This window comes from Felis catus, chromosome E2, assembly GCF_018350175.1.
Source record: "Felis catus isolate Fca126 chromosome E2, F.catus_Fca126_mat1.0, whole genome shotgun sequence".
Classification (NCBI taxonomy): domain Eukaryota; kingdom Metazoa; phylum Chordata; class Mammalia; order Carnivora; family Felidae; genus Felis; species Felis catus.
The window spans coordinates 61472994-61490294 of NC_058382.1; the positions used below are offsets into that span (position 1 = coordinate 61472994).

The 17301-nt window shown below is 46.3% G+C and overlaps 1 protein-coding gene across 23 annotated transcripts in view; it reads right to left on the bottom strand.

Moving 5' to 3' along the window:
* Positions 1-14411, bottom strand: part of FANCA (FA complementation group A) — a 63794-nt gene extending 49383 nt beyond the window's left edge. For 5 of the 23 annotated variants that reach the window (XM_045045656.1, XM_045045658.1, XM_045045655.1 and 2 more), the window contains exons 1-7: positions 13618-14407; positions 12659-12768; positions 12219-12303; positions 8030-8172; positions 7798-7893; positions 5373-5446; positions 1093-1202 (exon numbers count right to left, since the gene is read on the bottom strand). In XM_045045656.1, the coding sequence (XP_044901591.1) occupies positions 1093-1202; positions 5373-5446; positions 7798-7893; positions 8030-8172; positions 12219-12303; positions 12659-12768; positions 13618-13696 (697 nt within the window). In that variant the 5' untranslated portion in view covers positions 13697-14407. Of the gene's footprint in view, positions 1-1092; positions 1203-5372; positions 5447-7797; positions 7894-8029; positions 8173-12218; positions 12304-12658; positions 12769-13617 lie in introns of those variants that run through there. The other 18 variants (XM_045045666.1, XM_045045669.1, XR_006590188.1 and 15 more) reach the window with 10 other exon arrangements.
* Positions 14412-17301: the final 2890 nt, after the last annotated feature.

A 17301-nucleotide genomic window follows, 5' to 3' on the forward strand; every position in this document is an offset into this window, starting at 1 on the left:
AGCCTAGGACAGGGCCCACCCAAAGGGAAAGACACCCAGAAAAAGACAAACGTGACAAGAAAACTGCCACTCTGAGCTACTGTCCAGGCAATGGACAGCATGGCGCCCCTGCTCTCACCCAGGGTCCGACAATGATTGGATCAGGCTGTGAGCTTAGCATGCCCGCCACACTTCCTGCTTTGCTTTTCCAGGGCACCTTTTGAAATAACTACTTAGGGGACGCCAGGGTGGCTCAGGCGGTTAAGTGTCTGACTTGGGCTCAGGTCACGATCTCAGTTTGAGTCCAAACCCCACACCGGGCTCTGTTCTGACAGCGCAATCTCCTTGGGATTCTGCCTCCCTCTCTCTCTGCCCCTCCTCTGCATAGGCTCTTTCTCAAAAATAAACATTAAAAAAATAATAACCACTTAGAGTTGAGCCCATAAAAAGTTGGTGACCTCAGGTCCAATCACCCCACAAGTAACGGGCACTCGTACCCTGTCTCCCGCTCGCTTGTGAACTTCCCTAGCTAACTGCAGCTCTCCTTTTCTGGGATCTGAAAGCAACAATTTCCGTGGCTTGACTTCCTTTCTGTGAGCACACTGGGGCTGCACCTCCAATCAACAGGGCCCCGGAGGTGTTCATCTCTCCGGAATGGGAGCTGAGGGGCTGAGGGAGCTCCCTGCAGACCCCGTGTGGTGGTGGCCTTGTAGCTCTTGGTCCGGCAGATCGTAATCTGCATATTTTAAACACAGTAACCACCGGCCCCCGACACAGCGGGTCAACAGACGGACTTGGCGAAACTTCCACAAAATTCAAATATGAGCAAACAAAGGCGGGAGGCCTGGGTGGAGATGGTCTCACGCGGTGGTGACCCTAGATTTTCTTCTAGGTCGTTGGTGCACTGTGGCTTAATTACCGCATGTTGTGTGAAGCAGGGCTCCAACTTCACGTGTGGCCACTTGTCCCAATACCACTCGGTGAATGGACTGTTTTTTCCGGATTCCCATGCCAGGGGTGCAGGGCTGTCCTATTTCCCACAGACTGTCACAGAACAAAGCATTCCCGCTGACCTAAAGTTTATCCATGAATCTGCCCCTGTTGTGAACTTACCAGAAAGCATAGCACGGGCGATGTCATTGTACGGAGATGCTTCCATTTCCTCACACAGAAGGCACAGGTTCCTAAAGAGCCACGCCACTGTGGCCTGCGTGTCAGCATGACTAGGGACAAAGCACACACCATGTGCTCACCATCCCTCGATATCTACCAGGCCGTTTTCTTCCCCGGTCACTTCACTCAGAAGCTGGGGCACAGAGAACGATCTGGCGACCATGTGAGCTATTCCCAGAAGTCACAACGGGCCCAGCTGACATACACGGGGTATCGAAACAGCTGCTACTGACGTTAAAAATGATCATTTTCGGGGCACCCGGGTGGCTCAGTTGGTTAGGCATCTGACTTCGGTTCCGGTCATGATCTGACAGCTGGTTGAGTTCAAGCCCCATGTTAGGCTCTGTGCTGACAACTGAGATCCTGGAGCCTACTTCGGATTCTGTGTCTCCCTCTCTCTCTGCCCTTCCCCTGCTCATTCTCTCTCTCTCTCTCTCTCTCTCTCTCTCTCTCTCTCTCAAAAATAAACAAACATTAAAAAAATTTTAGGGGCAAAAAAAAGAAATTTTTTTTAGCGGTGCCTGGGTGGCTCAGTCAGTTAAGTGTCTGCCTTCAGTTCAGGTCATGATATCGCAGATTGTGAGTTTGAGCCCCACGTCAGGCTCTGTGCTGACAACTCAGAGCCTGGAGCCTGCGTTGGATTCTGGGTCTCCCTCTCTCTCTGCCCCTCCTCCAGTCGTGTTCTGTTGGTCTCTCACTCAAAAATAAAAACATTAAAAAAAATTTTTTTTTAATGTTTTTAAATAATCATTTTCAAAAAGTTTAGGGGCACCTGGATGGCTCAGCCGAGTCCAACTCTTTTTTTTTTAATTTTTTTTTTTAACATTTATTACTTATTTTTGAAAGAGAAAGACATAGCATGAGCAGGGGAGGGGTTGAGAGGGAGACACAGAATCCGAAGCAGGCTCCAGGCTCTGAGCTGTCAGCACAGAGTCTGATGCGGGGCTCGAAGTCACGAACCTCCAGATCATGACATGAGCTGAAGTTGGACGCCCAACCTACTGAGCCACCCAGGTGCCCCAGTTGAGTCCGACTTTTGATTTTGGCTCACATCATGATCTCACACTTCGTGAGATCAAGGCCCATGTCAGGCTCTGTGCTGCCCACCGGCTCGCTCTCTCTCAAAATATATAAATAAGCTTTAACAAAAAAAAGTTTATTTGGAGTAGCTTACTACTAATCGAGTACAAAGCAAGCTCAATTGGAGTAAAATAATCAAAAACAAAACAAAACAGCAGCGATTTGAAGCTATGTGGTCATCGAGGGCATCAGGCACGCACACCTCCATTTGGAGCCTGGACCCAGAAGCAGGAGCAGTGGGTGGGGTGGTGGGAGGGGTCCTCACCAGTCAGACTTGCATTTCTCTGGTGACTAACGACATCTGGCATCTTTTCGTGCACTTAGCCTTACGTGTATGCTCTTCAGACAAATGTCTATTGAAACCCTTGGTCCATTTTTACTTGGATTGTCTTTTTACTGTTGAGATGTAAGAGTTCTTTACGCTAGATACTAGACAATCAGATACATGATTTGCAAATAATTTCTCCCATTCTAGGTGTCGTCTTTTCACGGTCTTAACAGTCTTAAGAATGTTGCACACAAAAATTTTAAAACTTGATGAAGCACAATTTTCCTCGACATTTTCTTTTGTACCATGAATTTTAGGCATCTTTTCCAAGAAACCATTGCCTAATCTAAGCTCGTGCAGACATAACCCTAGATTTTCTTCTATAAGTTTTATGGCTTTAGCGCTTATGTCTGGGTCTTTAGTGCACTGTGACTTAATTGCTATATGTTGTGTGAGGCAGGGATCCAACTTCATTCTTTTGCATGTGTAGGTTCAGTTGTCCCAATACCACTTGTTGAACAGACTATTTTTCCCCTGTCCAATGGTCTCAGCACCCTTGTCGAAAATCATGACATATACGTATGGGTTTACGTCCGGACTGGAAATCCTATCCCATTACTCTAGGTCTACCCTTATGCCTGCACCACAGCCTAGCTTTGTAGTAAATTCTGCAGACAGGACCTGTGACTCCCCAACACTGTCCTTCTTTCTGAAGGAATTTTGGCTAGTCAGGGTCCCTTGTACCTCCATATCAAAATCAGAATCAGCTGGTCATGGGAATGCAAGCTGGTGTAGCCATTCTGGAAAACAGTGTGGAGGTTCCTCGAAAAACTAAAACTAGAACTACCCTACGACCCAGCAATTGCACTACTAGGCATTTATCCATGGGATACAGGTGTGCTGTTTCAAAGGGATATATATACACCCCCGTGTTTATAGCAGCAGTATCGACAATAGCCAAAGTATGGAAAGAGCCCAAATGTCCACCGATGGATGAATGAATAAAGAAGATGTGGTATATATATATACAATGGAGTATTACTCGGCAATCAAAAAGAATGAAATCTTGCCATTTGCAACCACGTGGATGGAACTGGAGGGTATCATGCTAAGTGAAATTAGTCAGTCAGAGAAAGACAAAACTCATATGACTTCACTCATATGAGGACTTTAAAAGACAAAACAGGGGCGCCTGGGTGGCGCAGTCGGTTAAGCGTCCGACTTCAACCAGGTCACGAACTCGCGGTCCGTGAGTTCGAGCCCCGCGTCAGGCTCTGGGCTGATGGCTCAGAGCCTGGAGCCTGTTTCCGATTCTGTGTCTCCCTCTCTCTCTGCCCCTCCCTCGTTCATGCTCTGTCTCTCTCTGTCCCAAAAATAAATAAACGTTGGAAAAAAAAAATTTTTAAAAAAATAAAATAAAATAAATAAAAGACAAAACAGATGAACATAAGGGAAGGGAAACAAAAATAATATAAAAACAGGGAGGGGGACAAAACAGAAGAGACTCATAAATATGGAGAACAAACTGCTGAAAATTACTGGAGGGGTTGTGCTAGAGGAGATGGGCTAAATGGGTGAGGGGCACTAAGGAATCTACTCCTGAAATCACTGTTGCACCATATGCTAATTTGGTTGTAAATTTTAAAAAATAAAAAAAGAATCAGCTTGTCAATGTATGCAAAAAAGCCAGGCTAGATTTTGATGGAGATTATACTGAACGTATAGATCACTGCAAGGAAGTGTATAGAAGGAGTACTGCTATCTTAACAACATTAAGTGCTCCAATCCATGAACATGAAACGCCTATTTATTTAGGTCTTCGTTTCCCTCCATTATGCTTTATAATTTCTAGTATACAAGTCCTTCACTTCTTTTACTTTATACCTAATTTAATCGTTTCAATATTCTTTTTAATGGAATTACTTTGTTTTCAGATTGTTCACTGTTCTTGTATAAACACACGATTGACTTGTATGTTGATGTTGTTTCCTGCAACCTTGCTAAACCAGCTTAGTAGCTCTAATAGTTGACAGTGTGGATTCTTTAGAGTTTTCTATATGCAAGATGGTATCCTCTATTTGTAGAGGATGTTTATTTAATGTTTATTTATTTATTTTGTGAGGGAGACAGAGAAAGCTTGAGCAGTGGAGGGGCAGAGAGAGAGGGAGACAGAGAATCATAAGCAGGTTCTGTACTGCCAGCACAGAGCCCAATACAGGCCTCAACCCCATGAACCATAAGATCACGAGCTGAACTCAAAACCAAGAGTCGGACGTTTAACCAACTGAGCCACCAAGGCACCACTCTTTTATAATTTTTAACAATATTTTATCAGAAGGGCACCCGGCTGGTTCAGACGGTAGAGCGTGCAACTCTTGACCCCAGGGTTATGAGTTTAAGCCCCACTTTGGTGTGAACATTACTTAAAAATAAAATCTTAAAAAAAAAATTATCACATGACATATCTCATACAAAGAAAACGTTACCAGGACACCTGGGGGTTTCAGTCAGTTGAGCATCTGACTTTGGCTCAGGTCGTGATCTCACGGTTCATGAGTTCAAGCCCCACGTCAGGTTCATTGCTGTCAGCCTGTAGCGCAGAGCCCACTTCCGATCCTCTGCCCCCCTCTCTCTGGCCCTCCCCTGCCTGCACTTTCCCAAAAACAAACGTTAAAAAAAGAAAAAAAAAGAAAACATGACCAAGTCTGGGCATTACCACAACTTCAACCATAACAAATGTTCTCTTTAAATAATGAAGAGTTTCAGTGATTTTTGGCTTTAACATATAAATAAGTAATTCATTAGCAGGTTAGATTACAAAAAATAAATCATGTAATATTAAGGTAATGTTAAATTATCACCGGTACACTACCTTTCCAGCAGCTCTTGGAAGCTCACAACGTTTTGTATGTGAAGCTGCCACACGACCTCAAGCAACAAAGAACCCTAAAGAAAATAACCGTACTGTGAGTCCATCACGCGCACACTTCCCCGCAATGTGCAGGCTGCGTACATGAGCACTGTGCTCTATGTAGAACTAAAGTGGGGTAACAATCACGCCCTAAGATACACACTGGATCCACTTTGGCTTTAACTCACCAAGTAGGGGCGCCCGGGGGGCTCAGTCGGTTAAGCTTTCAACTCTTGATTTCGGCTCAGGTCACGACCCCAAGGTTCATGAAATCAAGCCCCCTGCCAGACTCTACACTGACAGCACACTGCCTGCTTGGGACCCTCTTTCTCTCTCTCTGCCCCTCCCCCACTCGTGTAAGCTCTCTCAAAATAAATATTAAAAAAAATAAAACTAAGGGGCATCTGGGTGGCTCGGTCGGTTGAGTGTCCGACTTCGGTTCAGGTCACGATCTCACGGTCCCTGAGTCTGAGCCCGGCGTCGGGCTCTATGCTGATGGCTCGGAGCCTGGAGCCTGCTTCCGATTCTGGGTCTCCCCCTCTCTCTGCCCCTCCCCTGTTCACGTTCTGTGTCTCTTTCTTTCTCTCAAAAATAAACATTACACATTTTTAACAAAAAATAAATAAAAATCAACTCACCAAGCCTTCAGTCACTCACCATTACCATCCTTCACCTCCTCCTCCCCCCTCCCCCTGGCACCCTACCCAGTCTCTACTCTAACTTGCTTCAGTGCCTTTCTCCCATGTGTTCCAAAACAGAGACTGGACCTCTCAACATCTGCTCTTGTTAGAACTCTCCAGTGGCCCTTCACAGCTTCCAGAGCAAGGCTGAGACTCTTGGATGCAGCACAGGCCAGCTGTGACCCAGCTTCTGTCCCTCTTGTTCTCTCCTATCCCAGTGAGGTCCTCCCTTCTGGAGCAGACACCCCTCCTCCTCCCCGCCAGGACACCTCACCCAAGTCAGCTCTGTCTCCCACTGTCCGCTTCGTCCTACTCTCCACCCAGCAAAATGGCACTCTCCCTTCACACACCATGCAGCTGCCAGCTCTCTTAGAAAGCCTTTCCCAGGGGTGCCTGGGTGATTCGGTTGAGAGTTTGACCCCAGCTCGGGTCATGATCTCACGTGAGTTCAAGCCCAGGCTCGGGCTCTCCTCTGTCAGCACGGAGCCCGCTTCAGATCCTCTGTCCCACTCTCTCTCCGCACCTCCCCTGCTCATACTCCCTCTCTCAAAAACATTAAAAAAAAAAGAAAAAAAGCAAGCAAGCAAACAAGCAAGCTTTTCCTAGGGACACCTGGGTGGCTCTGTTGGTTAAGCATCTGACTCTTAATCTTGGCTCAGGTCATGATCTCACTGTTTGTGGGTTTAAGACCCACGTGAGGCTCCACTCCAACAGCAAGGAGCCTGCTTGGGATTCTCTCCCTCTCTCTTCTCTCCCTCTCTCCTCTCTCTCTGTCTCTGCTGTCCCCCACTGGCACATGCATGTACTCTCTCAAAATGAATAAACATAAAAAAAAATAAAATAAAAAAGCAAGCCTTTCCTAACCACCCGATCATACAGCTGTCACTCTTCCCTGCACACCTGTGACTAGTGTGCATTCAGCTGCCCCTCCCTGTAACTACAGTAAGCGCCAGGACCGTATCAACTGCTGCCAAATCAGGTGAACTCTATAATGTATGCTGGATAAGAGAATGGGGGGAAGCCATGAGTGCACCATTACCTGAGTTTTCTCTTACCTTTTCTATATTCATACTGATCTCATTTAATAACCAAATAATTCCCTTGAGTTCTGTCAACTATTCAAAAATCTGCAAGACTACTGAATTAAAAATGTTTCAAAAAAATAAAACAGATAAGGATCTTTTTTTTAATAATAATTTTTATGGGTGTCTGGGTGGCTCAGCTGGTAAGCAACCAACTCTTGGTTTCGGTTCAGGTCATGATCTCATGTTTTGTGGGTTCAAGTCTCACGTCAGGCTCCATGCTGGCAGCATAGAGCCTGCTTGATTTTTCTCTTTCCCTCTCTCTCTCAAAATAAATAAACTTTGGGAAGAAAAAAAAAGAATAATTATTAAATTGCATTTCTCTGGTTTACTACACTGTCCTGGAAAATTGTTCATAATTACATATAAGAAGATAGAACACCATGTGTCTGTGGTACGTTCTAGTAAGCGATACTAATTATGGGTGAATACCAACAAATCCAGTAACTGAAGGCACTTCTTTCCACCCACAGAGGCATCTGCTGAATGCTTTCATCCCCCAGTCTGTGATTAATGAGACGCTGGCTGGAACCCCTGAGAACATCCAGGGACTCTCTGGGCTCGACCCAAACCAAGAGGCTACTGGAGAAACCCTGAAAGTCAGAGCCACAATGTCCAATTTACCTGTACTTCCCAGAGCTCCTGACACAAGGAGAATCGGGAGAACATACTGTGTGCCAGTAAATACTGAGCCACCTCCAACAAGGAAGACAGTTTCTTCTGAAAAGAGAGATTAAATCTTTAAAAAAAGTAATAATAAGCAAACACTTGAAACAACATTAAAGAAACGTACTGCTTTTCCCAACAGCTCCAGAGCAACGAGTGCGCACAGCGTGCCCATCGCCCGGCGTCTCACCCTTTGCTCTGCGCTCAGCAGCACCCTGTGCGAGGACTCGCCATCAGACACACAGATCTGCGTGATGCTGGAGGCCACCAACCGGCTGGACAGCACTGCCACAGGGACACCCAGCCTTGAAGCTTGATCCCGCAAAGCAGAGCCTTAAAGACAGAACAAAACATGAGGGACACACTACAAAATCTAAAACAGAAGACCTGGCGTTTAAAAAGCCTTTTAAGCTGCAGCCGCCCAGAAAATGGTCTTCTGAAAGGGAGCACAGATCTAGAGGGAAAAACAAGGGATGGAAATAAGACCATTTCGTGACTGAAGCGACAATGGTCAGCATTCGAAGCCCACAGTTGCACGTGCCAACGTCTCCGTGTGACACAAATAAGGGAGCTTGGCAGATATATTCTTAGAACTTGATCAAAGTTTTCCAAGGAGCACAGTCAATTGGCAACTACGGTGACTCCTGCAATGGGTTCCTGTCTTTGTAATGACTTCAGTGTCAAAACCAGACCTGCTTCCACAGACTTTATACTGATGTTTGGCAAGTGGGTCGTTTCCAAATGCTGTGCCACACATTGGTGGGTAGTAGAGACCACAGGTGTGGTCAGCCCTCGGACTGGCAGGTGGAGCCTAAATGCTGAGCCCACAGGCAGCCACCAGCCTCCTGAGTATTCAGCCTCTGGTCTGCATTCAATCAAGTGAGGACCCCAATCAGCCTAGAGAAGGTAATGCCTACAAGCAAACTGCCATCTCATTTATTTGACTTCCAAAACTAGGGGTTTTTTTGTATTTTTTTAAAAAGCTGTAGCACAAGCCCATCATCTTCAGGGTTCTGAAAACACATACCAATATGTAAATGAAAACAATAATAGTTACAAAGATTGCAAATGACGATATTAGAAATCATCAACTATAGGGGGTGCCTGGGTGGCTCAGTCGGTTAAGCGTCCAACTTCGGCTCAGGTCATGATCTCAGGGTTCATGAGTTTGAGCCCCAGGTCAGGCTCTGTGCTGATAGCTCAGAGCCTGAAGCCTGCTTCAGATTCTGTGTCTCCCTTTCTCTCTGCCCCTCCCCTGCTCACACGCTGTCTCTCTTGCTCAAAAATAAATAAAAACATTAAAAATTTTTTTTAATTATTAATTATAGAGGTGAAGAAATAATTCATGGTAGAAGGGAAGAAAATGCTAATTTCTAGCCATTTTTGCAGAGCAAAGGAAACCATCAACCAAACAAAAAGGCAATTTACTGAATGGGAGAAGATATTTACCAACGATATATCTGATAAGGGATTAATACGCAAAATATATAAAGAACTTCTACAACTCAACACACAAAAAATCCAGTTAAAAAATGGACAGAAGACCTCAATAGACATTGTTCCAAAGAAGACGTCCAGATGGGCAAGAGACACATGAAAAGATGTTCAACATTACTCATCATCAGGGACATGCAAATCAAAAGCACAATGAAATGTCACCTTGCACCTGTCAGAATAGCTAAAATCAACAACACGAGAAACAAGTGTTGACGAGGATGTGGAGAAAAAGGAACCCTCGTGCACTGCTGGTGGGAGTGCAAACAGGTGCAGCCCCTCTGGAGAACAATGTGGAGGTTCCTCAAAAAGTTAAAAATAGAGGGGCGCCTGGGTGGCTCAGTTGGTTAAGTGTCCAACTTCAGCTCGGGTCATGATCTCCCGGTTCGTGAGTTCAAGCCCCGCATCGGGCTCTGTGCTGACAGCTCAGAGCCTGAAGCCTGCTTCTGGGTCTGCATCGTTCTCTCTCTGTTCCTCCCCCACTCGCATTCTGTCTCTCTCTCTCAAAAATAAAGATTAAAAAAAATTTAAAAATAGAACCACCCTAAGATCCAATAATTACACTACAAAAAAAACTAATTCTAAAAGATATATGCATGCCAACGTTTATTGCAGCATTACTTAAAATAGCCAGAATACAGAAAGAAGTGTCCATCGATAGGTGAATGGCTAAAGATATGGTATATACACAATGGAATATTACTTAGCTACAAAAAAAGATGTTACCATTGGTAACAACATGGATGGATTTAAAAAATATAATGCTGGACATTAAAAAAAAAGAGGGGGGGGTGCCTGGGTGGCTCAGTCGGTTAAGCATCCGACTTATGCTCAGGTCATGATCTCACCGTTGGTCGGTTCAAGCCCCATGTCAGGTTCTGTCCTGACAGCTCGGAGCCTGGAGCCTGCTTTGGATTCTGTGTCTCCCTCTCTCTCTGTGTCCCTTGACGTGCTCTCTCAAAAATAGACATGAAAAAAAAAAAGAATATGATGCTAATAAGTGAAATAAATCAGGGAAAGACAAATACCATAGGATTTCACTCATTTGTGAAATTTAAGAAACAAAACAAATGAACAAAGGAAAACCAGTCTTAAATACAGAGAATGAACTGGTAGTTACCAGAGGGAAGGTGGGTGGAGGGATGGCCAAAAAGATAAAGGAAATTGGGAACTAAGAGTACATGTATCTTTTTTTTAATTTTACTTTTTTATTATTTGCAAAATTTTTTAATGTTTATTTTTGAGAGAGCAAGAAACAGAGCGTAAGCAAGGGAGGGGCAGAGAGGGAGACGGAATCCAAAGCAGACTCTAGGCGCTGAGCTGTCAGCAGAGCCCAACGCAGGGCTCGAAGCCATGAAGCGTGAGATCATCACCTGAGCCAAAGTTGGACACTTTACCAACTGAGCCACCCAGGCACCCCAAGAGTACACTTATCTCGACGAGCACTCAAAAATACAGAATCATTGAATCATTATACTGTACACCTGAAACGGATATAACAATGCATGTTAATTATACTTAAGTTAAAAAAAATTACAAAAAAAAGAGGGGCACCTGGGTGGCTCAATCAGTTAAGCATCCAGCTTCAGTTCTGGTCATGACCTCATGGTTTATGAATTTGAGCCCCATATCAGGCTCTGCGTGCTCTCTCTCGAAAATGAACATTAAAAAAAAAAAAAAAAAGAATAGCCATTTCTTTCTGAATTGTCTCCATGGGAAAGTGTCTGTTTTTATTTATAAGGCTTTAATCTTTTTTTTTTTTAATTTTTTTTTAACATTTATTTTATTTTTGAGACAGAGAGAGACACAGCATGAATGGGGGAGGGTCAGAGAGAGGGAGACACAGATTCTGAAACAGGCTCCAGGCTCTGAGCTGTCAGCACAGAGCCCGACACGGGGCTTGAACTCACGAACCGCGAGATCATGACCTGAGCCGAAGTCGGACGCTTAACCGACTGAGCCACCCAGGCGCCCCAAGGCTTTAATCTTTTTTATATAACGTACATTTCCTATGTATCATATAAGTAACACAACCACTATCTTCAACAGGAAAAACCACTAAAGCATTCATGAATTAAGGGTCTTATATTTCTGCAGTCAAGGTTAAGAGCTTTTTATACAAGTTCTTTAAGGCTTGGTCCAAAATCCATACAACAAAGTGTGTGGCTAAGCTTGGTTCCCCAGAATGACACATTGTATGTGGAATTCAAATGTAATTATGGCAGGGAAAATTACTATCATTTACCAATGACCTGTGACAATCAATTGTCAAGGTGAGTCTATTTGTTTAAGGTTACTCAAAAAAAATAAATATTTTAAAATTAATGAATTAGTTAATATTTCCCTGAAGTAAGTCATTTCATAATAAAATGTTAATGACCAGAAAATAATTGAATTTTTTTGTTATTCCCACAGAGCTTCCCTGAACCTCATATTCTCAAATTGAAATACCTTGAAATAGTCTCAAACCTGGAAATATCCTTCTGGTTTCCTGCCTGCTCTCCCAGCCCAGCACAACTTGTTTTCACCACTTCTAGAAAGGAAATGCACGTTACTGTCCCATGTTTTTCCAAGGGACACTTTGGTTCCTACTGCTTCTGAGCCCTATGTTGAGTGAAACACTGTTATTTCTCTTAATGTTTATTTATTTATTCACTTTTGAGAGAGCACAAGCAGGGGAGGGGCAAAGAGAGAGGGAAAGAATCCCAAGGAAGCTCCGCACCGTCAGCACAGAGCCCGACATGGAGCTTGAACTCACAACCTGAGCCGAAATCAAGAGTCAGACACTTAACCAACCACTTTTGTTTATTAGAAGCAAATCAAGACCACTTTACATAAAGCTCTCCCATATCTCCATACATTAAGAAAATTAAGTTCTAACTTACCTATGAGTGAACTAGAAAGATTAGTACAGGCCTCAGGATCAATCAGCTGATTGAGACACAGTGTCTTACGTGGTGCACCTTCTACCTAGAAACCAAATACAAAGAACTCTATTCTTAAAAGTTCAAGTTGTGTGTGCATAAAAACAATTTGTGTATATAACGCTTGCCTACTGCACTATTCTTAAATATTTCAAGGTAAACATTTTTAAAAAGCGAATCTTACCAAACCTTTTTGAGAAAAACTAAATTCACTCTGAAATCACATTTTATCTCCAAAAAGATAAATGCTCACAACCTTTTTCTCATCGAGTCAACATTTAATGGGTGCTTCTACCAGATACTCATAAGGCTTTTTCTGGGTCTCTAAGATTATGCCTTGGCTGCATGCAAAACACCCAAACTTAAATCTGCCTGCAAAGGTCGAACCAATTCCCTCTTACCTCGAGCAGAAGGTCATTCAAGTTTAGGTGGCGTCTCAGGAGGTGCACAGCGGATTCCTGTAACTTCTGCTCTGTTCCAGGACCGCACATTTGCCTCTTGACCCTTCCCGCTAAGGGCGAAAACCAGTTCCACAAAATTACAGCACACCTTAAAAACTCATGTAAGAAGACTTGGTGACATTCTAGGCCCCCTGATGTGGTGCACCTCGGGGACACATTACTTCGTGGTATTCTTATGAAAAATGCAAATCTAATCATGAGAAAACATCCATCAGACACACCCAACTGAGGAACATTTTATAAAATGAGGGACCAGTACTTCTCCAAATGTCCAGGTAAGCAAAGACCCAGTAACTGTCACCGATGGGAGGAAATCTAGACAATTCTCTGTGGAATCCTGGGACAGAAAAAGGATATTTTGGGAAAACCTGATGAAACCCAAGCCTAGGGGTTGATTCTTGTTCAGTCAGGTTACGTGGTTCTGGGAGTAGGCTAAGCTGACCCCCTTACTGTCATCCCGCACTCCTGGACGCAGAGTATTATTAACTCCCTGCCTCCTAGAACCATCTTTCTTGACGTCGCGTTGGAAGGGGGCCAGCCCCGCGAATGCAGGAAGAACTGGAGATCTACCGGAACAGGGGTCGTTGGGATGGGAAGAGGGCAAAAGAGACGGGAAGTCGGGGGAGACCAGGACCAGGGGGCGGGGGTGTGGGGGGGAACAAGACAGGGGACACAGGACTGGGTATTGAGGGAGAGGAGAACTGGAGGTCTGTGGGACGCGGGCAGGAGGCGGGGGTTCAGGGCGGAGGAGGACGAGGACCGAGGTTCTGGGGCACTGGGAGGAGGCAGGAGGTCCTGGGGGACAAGGAGAGGCCGGGCACCGGGGCGACGAAGGCTAAGGAGATAAGGGGTCTCAGGGTCCGACACCGCCCACTCCCGCAGCCCTGGTGCCCTCTTACCCAGCAGCTCGGTCCACCTCCTCTTGCGACTCCCCAGCCCCGAGGTCGAGGCGGCGCCCTCCACCTGCGAGTCCGACATGGCGGGAACTTGCCATTCCCTCCGCAGCCTCCCGCATTCGGCCCGCGCGGCCTCCCCATTGGCTACGGCCCCCGCGGCCTCCCTATTGGCTGGCGGCTACCCGGCCTCCCCATTGGCCGGCCGGTGCTCGGCCACGCTCCGTTGCCCGTTGGGGCGAAGGCCTCACGACGCGGCCATCTTGGTGGCGGCGTGTGCCGCCATGTTGGTGGTGGCAAGAAGGAGGCAGGTACCCTGATACCTGGAGAAGGGTGATGTCGCTTTAGAGTTGACGGGTAGCGGAGCGGATTCAAAACAGCGCCACGCGCGAGAAAACGGTGGCATCCTTGTGCATTATTCCTGCCGAGAATCGCCGGCCAATAGTCATGCCGAAAAACCCGACAAAGCCACAACCGAGGAGACTAAAAAGCGCTGAGCTGTGTTGTTCATCCATCTGGGCGCCCCGGTTCCCGGAGTTGGAAGGGGGCGAACCCGCGCGGGCTGCTTGCGGCCCAGTGAGACCTTCTGCAGCGATACAGACAGTCTGAGGCTAGTGCGACTGAGCCCTCATTGTTAACTTCTATTTGACTGTAATTTAAACGTAAGTGGCCGCAGGTGCCCATGCGAATGGGTCGCAGGTGTTAAAACCTCGAAGAAAGCAGGTCCGGTGGGGCGCGGAATGGTACTGCGTCGCTGCGGTGGCTTTCCCTCGATGCTCTTACCTGTGAGATTCATGGATGTTGTGCTTAGCTGTAGTTAACTTGTTTTCATGGCTGTCTAGTATTTCCTGGATAAATAAATATATATATACACACACACAACTGATAATTTATATAATTTATTTTCTGTAAGTTCTGATGTTTTGGGATTTTAAAAGCCTTTCTGGGGGCGCCTGGGTGGCGCAGTCGGTTAAGCGTCCGACTTCAGCCAGGTCACGATCTCCCGGTCCGTGAGTTCGAGCCCCGCATTGGGCTCTGGGCTGATGGCTCAGAGCCTGGAGCCTGTTTCCGATTCTGTGTCTCCCTCTCTCTCTGCCCCTCCCCCGTTCATGCTCTGTCTCTCTCTGTCCCAAAAATAAATAAACGTTGAAAAAAAAAAATTTAAAAGCCTTTCTGGCTAGGGAGAGACTGCCCCCCCCCCCCGCCCCCCGGGGGCCACAGGAGCCTGCCGTTGTTAAGAAACTGTCCAACTCAGAGCCACACCTCCTCCGTCTGGCCTCAATCCTAGGAGGCTACCTTCATCATACCCTGGCCAGCTGCCGGGCAGCTACCACCGCTGTAGCCCACAGCCCACCAAAACTATTGAAACTAGCCAATCGTAGCGGTTTACCCTGCTCAGCCTTAACTTTCATGGGAAAACTCCAATAAAGACCTTGATCTCTATCAAAATCAGCCTTACTATTCTGTCTCCTAGCCACCTTGGAGCTGCCTCGTGTGGCCTTTCACAGCCTGCCATTCCTCCAGTGTCTAGGACCTGTGAATATAATGCAATTTGTTTTTTCCTGAGCCTCTTCGGTCTCCTCTTGTGACCATCTCATAAAGATTACAAAATAGATTTTTTTTTTTCAGTTAAACCTATGGCAGCTCAAGGTTAGAAATGAGGCCTCGGGGCCTGGTTTGCACACACCGTGGGGCCGGGGGACCAGCAGTGGACAGAGGGCCATAGGGCTGTCACACTGGTGAATAACAGGCAGAGGGAGCGTAGAGTGATGCTTGGCTCGTTTCTGTTTAGGATGAACTGTGGAAGGGCCAAACAATAACACAAGATTCTCTTAACACCTCGAATTGAAAGAGCACTTACAGATTTGTTTAAACAAACTTTACCATATAATCATGTTTATGCATATATGATAAAACAAACATAAGTGAAAAATGCTTTGAGGGTATCCTGAGCCCTGACTTCTGAAGGGTGAACTAAAAACCAACTTGGTTGTCCTGGATATTAAAACCCGGTTCTTCCCTCCTACGTAACGCTTCCTCCTGAGTATCTCCTCTACTTCTGACAGGTCTGGCCCCCAAATGTGTGGGCATTTTTCCCCTAAGCAATTCACTGTGACACCAACTGGGTATACTACAATTCAAATAAATTCTGGCACTATTTACGGGGACAGTATCAGATCCCACAGGTGAAGGGCTCGGTCTTATCAGCTTACCGCCCACTTCAGATGCCACTTCCAACGGTAGGTCCCCAGATTTCCCACAACTTCTGTCAACAAATCCGGGGTTCCCACGACCCCCTCCTCAGGTTTGATTAATTTGCTAGAGTGGCTCATAGAAGTCAGGTAAACACAGTTACCAGATCATTAAAGGCTGTGAGAAAGGGTACAGGTGAGATGAACCGCTACACAGGGTGAGGTCCAGGGGAATCCCAAACACAGGCCATCTGTCCTCATGGAATTGGGGTACATCTCCCTCCAACTGTTGTGTTCACCAACCTGGAAACTCTCCCAACACTGTACTTTTGGGATTTTACAGAAGTAAAATCATCACGAAGGCATGATTGATCATTAGCTCCATTTCCAGCCCCTTTTCCCTCTCTAGAGGATGGGGACCAAGCTGAAAATTACAAGCTTCTCTAATCATTACTTGGTCTTTCTGGTGACCAGCCGAGCCACGCAGGAGCCCACCTAAGTTACCCCATCAGAACAAAAGGTGCTCCTACTGTTATCACTTAGGAATTTACAAGAGTTGCAGGAGCTCCGTGCCAGGACCAGCGGGGAGAGACCAATATGTATTTTCCGTCCTCTCCCAAAGGGTTAGAAGAGCTGAATCACCTTTCAGCTGAGGCTCAACACCCAGGTTTTCACACAATATCACCCTGTCAGCCATGCAGCCCTCTTGTGATGCAGGAGGCCCTCGAAGAGCGCCCCGCTGTCAACTCCTGGATTGTCTTCCAAACTTCTGGAAAGGGCACACTTTCAAATCTGTGTGCAGGCGATGACCCTCTGCGGAACTGCTGGCAGGCCCAACCCAGATCTGGACTGCTCACCCTGAGATAAATGCCCACAAAACCCCACGGGGGGGCGACACAAGCCAGGCAGTGGGCTGCAAGATATGGCCGCAAGTTCTCCCCCACCGTCGAGAGGTGGAGTCTATTTCCATCTCTTTGGTCTGGACAGCCAATGAGACGTGAGTAACATGATACAAACAGAACCTTGAGAAGAGCTTGTGCTTTAGAGTTTGGAACGCTGAGCTCCCCAAGGAACACACCTGAGCCAGCCTACCTGAGGATGAGGCTACGTGGAAGAAAGGTGGGGGCCCAGCCAACAACAGTCCCAGTCCCTGGCGGGCAGCCGGTCCAACACCCGAACCTGGGAATGAGGCCATCGCAGGCTGTCCAGCTGCCAGCAAAACACCAGTGATGTAGGAGCGGGAGTGAGGCTGGCTCACTAGAGGAATGATGGGCTAAGGAAACCACTGTTACTTTAAGCCACTGAGGTCTTGCGATGGTTTCTTACAGAGCCACAGATCATTGATAAAGTCCTTTACACATGATCTATCATAGGAGCAGGGGGCGTGAATATCATTCCAACTTACAGACAGGAAACAGGCATTCGCAGGTTAAGGGATTTGCCCAAGGACACACAGCTAATACATGGCAAAGACAGGAAAAGAACTCAGGTCTGTCTG